This window comes from Elephantulus edwardii, unplaced genomic scaffold, assembly GCF_000299155.1.
Source record: "Elephantulus edwardii isolate Elephantulus edwardi_28Jun2011 unplaced genomic scaffold, EleEdw1.0 scaffold00247, whole genome shotgun sequence".
NCBI classification, from domain to species: Eukaryota; Metazoa; Chordata; class Mammalia; order Macroscelidea; family Macroscelididae; genus Elephantulus; species Elephantulus edwardii.
The window spans coordinates 246,062-250,656 of NW_006399997.1; the positions used below are offsets into that span (position 1 = coordinate 246,062).

Below are 4,595 nucleotides of genomic sequence, written 5' to 3' on the forward strand. Positions count from 1 at the left end.
ATAAACAAACTAAATTAAATTAAAAAAAAAAAAAAAGAAATACAAGAACAGGTAAGTTAATACAGATAATCACACAACAGATCTTCTGCAAACCAAGTTCAGGGAACGAATATGAAATCTTAACAATGTGTTTCAAGCAATTTTTAAAAAAATTACTGTACATAATCTAAAGGTTAAAAAAATGAACTTCAAACACTAAGAACATTATAAACATGTATAAAAACAGGTGGTCAGTTGTGCTGTGATAAAACCACAACTGATCAGACAATAGTATTTGAGAAAGCTCTAAATTCAAATGAAATTTTTTTAAAATTCAAGAGCCAAAAACCCAGAGTGATATGAATTGTTAAAATAAAAAATGCTCAGGCATCTTTCTTAATGGGTAGTATCGGCAGGTAACATTATCAACCATGTGACAAACAGCAATAAAACTAATGATCAATCTATTTCTGCCTCAGTTTATATATATTTAAAATTTGATACTCTTACCTATTTTCCAAGGCTGTATAAGGCTCAAACAATAAATGTGACAAACAGCAGGTAAATGCTCAATAAACATTAGCTATTATAACTATTAGGGATGGAGGGAAAGACAGGAAATCAAACTTAATGATAAAACACACATGGTGAGGTCTTTCTAAACAAAGAGTATCCTCGTGGGCAGGACATGTCAGTTTTCCAGGTGACCGAATCAGGAGTGCAAGGGTAGCTGGTTTTATATTTTGTCTTCCAGTCATACCCAATGAATTTCAGAGATTTAGATCTCCTACTGTCAGAGAATTTAACTTTGTCCCTACAAAGAAGCTCAATCACATGCTCATTATGGCAAAGCCTATGGATAGAAGTGATTGCTTGGTAAAGGCAGACCTGGCATCACATTCAAGGACTTCTTAAAAGCTTCTGACATGCCAGTCTGGGGCCTGAGTTATAAATTAGAAGGATATGAAGCCACTGTTTAGGCAAGCTGGGAGGAAGTGTTATCTCCAAGCTCCCTTGGAGCAACTCATAGGAGTAATGAGCTACATACAAGCCAAGGAGTTTGCTGTCTGCAACCAATGCACACTGAGCCCCCATCAAAGAGGTGGGCCAGTCGGCTTACTAGCTGCAGATCTTATGTTTTCAAAAACCTAATGAAAGAAATAGTTAAGGGCTTCTAATGTGAAGAACAGAATTAGCTTATCAACTCCATCTGCAAAAAAAACCCAGACTTATAGTACCTGGCTGCTCTGTGACATCTACTTTTGCAACATTAACCTCAAGATCTTCTCCCCATTCGGCAAAGCTTTCCCATTCTGGTTGAAGATTCTGACAAGCAGGACACCATGGAGCATAACTAAGAAAGAGTGTTTAAAAAAAAAAAAAAAGAAAAGAACAGAAGATGAAAGGCATCTAACAAGGAAGGGATGGGAATTTTACAAATATAAAAAATACACATTTTTAAACCTTACTAGGCTACCGAAATAAATATTCCAATATAGTTTTCCCACTGGAAACAAAAATTTTTAAATTTGTTGGTTTTGAACACAACTTTCTACTGAAAACAATGAAGTTGGTAAATGGTAAATTTTACACAACTGCAAATGTGGCTGTAACATTTTAAAAATGAAGAACTATGGCACTAATCATTCTTCATAATACCTTCTTAAGACAAAAGGTAGTTCTTGAAAAACTATTGTGCCTTTTGAAAAATGTTGCTCACTGCCGTCAAGCTAGAATGGACTCACAGCTGACCCTCCCATAAGCTTTTCACATGCTGTAAATCACACAGGTGGAAACTAGAGGTCTTTCTCCTACAGAGCAATTAAAGGATTCAAACCACTTGCCTTTGGCAGTGCAACCTAAAACCAAAGTTCACCAATTTCAAGAGCACCGCAGCCATCACAAATGTACGGTGTCAAATAAGAGAATCAGAAAGCGACCTCAGCAGGGGAAAAGTAAGGCATCACACCCCCATCTTAAGACTGGCAACATCACTCAGCACTGTTGCCACAGGCCCCTGATTTACAAATTCTGTGGCCAAGCCTGTATTAGCATTTTAAGGGGTCCCAGTGGTCTCGGTTTGATTTTTCCCTAGGAAAACTGCCTCAGCTCTTCTATGGAACCTCAAACAATTAATCATAAGGATTAGTGGTAAGGAGCTGTACTGTTAACTCAAAGAACCAGCTTCCTCCAGCTGCTCTGCAGTGAAAGACAGGCAATCTCCTCCTCCCACGGGATTAACCACCTCTGAAAACCCACTGGACAGTCAACTATGGTTCCAACTCCTTGGCACACAACAACCACTACTACCTTTAAGAGTTGTTTCTGTACTTTTTAACATTGTCTTCACTTGTTTCATAAACATAGGCTAAAATGATGAGATAATGTGGAACAAAACTATTATACGAAAACCCAATTTAACAATTAAGTTGCATTACAATGAACATATCTCTGTAACAGAACTTCTGATCAGAGGTGAGTTGTTTACAGTAGATAATTCACTTGTAAAAGCAGATTACCGTAAGAACTACTAAATCTCCTTTTTTTCAAGTTCCTTCTGTTTCTTAATTGCTTTTTAAAGACTTCGTGAACCTCAGAATCAAAGAGAAGCATAAAGAAACAAAACTTTAAACTGTACACACCATTTCAAATGGACGCTAATTTGGATTTAGGTAATTTGGATTTAGTTCGTGTTTAGTATTTTGCCCTCTTAATACTCCACTTTTTACTTCTCAATTCATGTAATTTTATCAAATGCGTTAAAATGAGTTTTCAGAGTAACACTTGACTGTATATCACATTATAAATCATATTAACTGTTACTGAGCTTTGTTTAGGAAACGGAATCATTTATGGGCACAATCAAAACTGCATGATTTGATAATGAAAGATCACAGTTACATTTCCTCCTTTCTGCAGCTTTAATGGTGCTGGAATTTTCACTTCAACTTTTCCTTTCTTTATTAACCTCCATCTAAATGTTGTAAGTAAGCCTTCATTAAATTTTATGATTCAGGAATCCCTAACTGGGTTTCTTTACAGATGTCCAGATCCCCCTCACCCAGAATCTTACTAACATTCAGATCAGAGAAAAACACCTGAATCTTTGTTTAAAGGTGGCATGTCTGAACAATTACTGACCACTTATTCCGCGTTAAGACTCTGGGGACTCCAATGAGAGTTAAATTATAGGAATATCAGTACTGGTTAACTGAAACATTTAACCACCTTCTTCACATCTGTGATAAAAGAACTAAAACCCATCTTAAACAGCTTGTAAAGGCCTAAAAATGAATGTAACGTGCACAGCAGTGTCTGGTACAAAGGTAATAATAATGCTTATACTTAATGCCACTAATATCACCAATCCTACCACAACTAGAGGGAAATGTCCCACTTTAGAAAGGACACTAATTAAATAGAATCATTATACACACTTATTATTTTCCTTAATGATTTATAAACTTTCCTGAGTTTATAAACACATCTTAAAATTCTATATATTAATTTTGTGTTTTAATGCAATACCACCTACATAAACCTAAAAGGGCTTGGCCCACACTACAAAAGCACACCCAAGGAAAACAGAATATGCAGAAAGCTATGGGGGGGGCGGGGGGGGGGAGTTTAAAGTAATGCAACTTAACTGTTCTTAGCATTTGCAATGAGAAAGGAATGTACGTAAACCACAACAACCCCAAACAATTAAAATTAAAGAACCTTAAATTACAATGCAGTGAATTAGCAGATTTTTAAGGATATGGTTAGACAAAAGAGAGGTGATAAGAAATGGTGCTCAATTTCCTCTTTTGTAAAGTTTGGTAAAAATAAGGCTAAGATGTCTGTGAAGGTACATTCTATACTTGCCAATTCTAAAGCCTTAAAGAAAGGATACGAAGAGGAACATAACTGATTAGGAGCACCAGAATCTAGAGTGGACACTTCGGTTTAAAAAAAAAAATGTATTAGCGAATAAGAAACTAAGAGAGGGGTGGGACCAAGTCGTAACTAAACCAAAGAGGAGTTTGAGACTCGAGAGGAGCTGGGAGCTCCCGGCCTGGAGGGAGCATCTGAACGAACCTGGGACTCGAAAGGGCATAGTGATCGGGGAGAAAGCCAGGAGGGAAGGCTCGAACCTTGGGGCACCAGTTAGTAGACCGCGGGGCCCCGAAGCAACTGCCTCGCACTCACAATTCTATCATCCACTCTCCTTCCAGTAACTCTTTCCAGTTCTCGTCCGTGATGATGCGCACGTCACTCCGCCGCCCCTGGGTCCAAGGAGCCCCTAAAAGCAGTACCACCAGTATCGCCGAGGAAACCGCTAGACTTGTGGAGGGCGCCATGTCAACGGCTAGCCCACCCCGCAGAGGGAAGCTAGGCTCGCGCCTCCCTACGGCAGCGGCTCACTTCCGCCCTCGCGGGCCCGACCGAGCCGCTCTGCTCATGCGCATGACCGCGCAACAAGATGCGAGCATGCAGGGGAATCTCAGTGCGCATGACCAAGCCAGACTCCCAGTGAGTTATGTGGAAGCGACAGAAGCGCGACTCTCCGTAGTGCGCATGACAGAAATTTCCCTCCTTTTTCCACACTCCCACTGCCCCTTGTGTTACCTCTG

At 39.2% G+C, this 4,595-nt stretch overlaps 1 protein-coding gene across 1 annotated transcript in view; it reads right to left on the minus strand.

Moving 5' to 3' along the window:
* Positions 1 to 4,325, minus strand: part of TMX1 (thioredoxin-related transmembrane protein 1) — a 13,331-nt gene extending 9,006 nt beyond the window's left edge. Inside the window, exons 1-2 of the mRNA XM_006899192.1 lie at positions 4,171 to 4,325; positions 1,218 to 1,333 (exon numbers count right to left, since the gene is read on the minus strand). Coding sequence (XP_006899254.1) covers positions 1,218 to 1,333; positions 4,171 to 4,322 — 268 coding nt within the window. The 5' untranslated portion in view covers positions 4,323 to 4,325. The remainder of the gene's footprint in view (positions 1 to 1,217; positions 1,334 to 4,170) is intronic.
* Between the last annotated feature and the right edge of the window lie 270 nt (positions 4,326 to 4,595).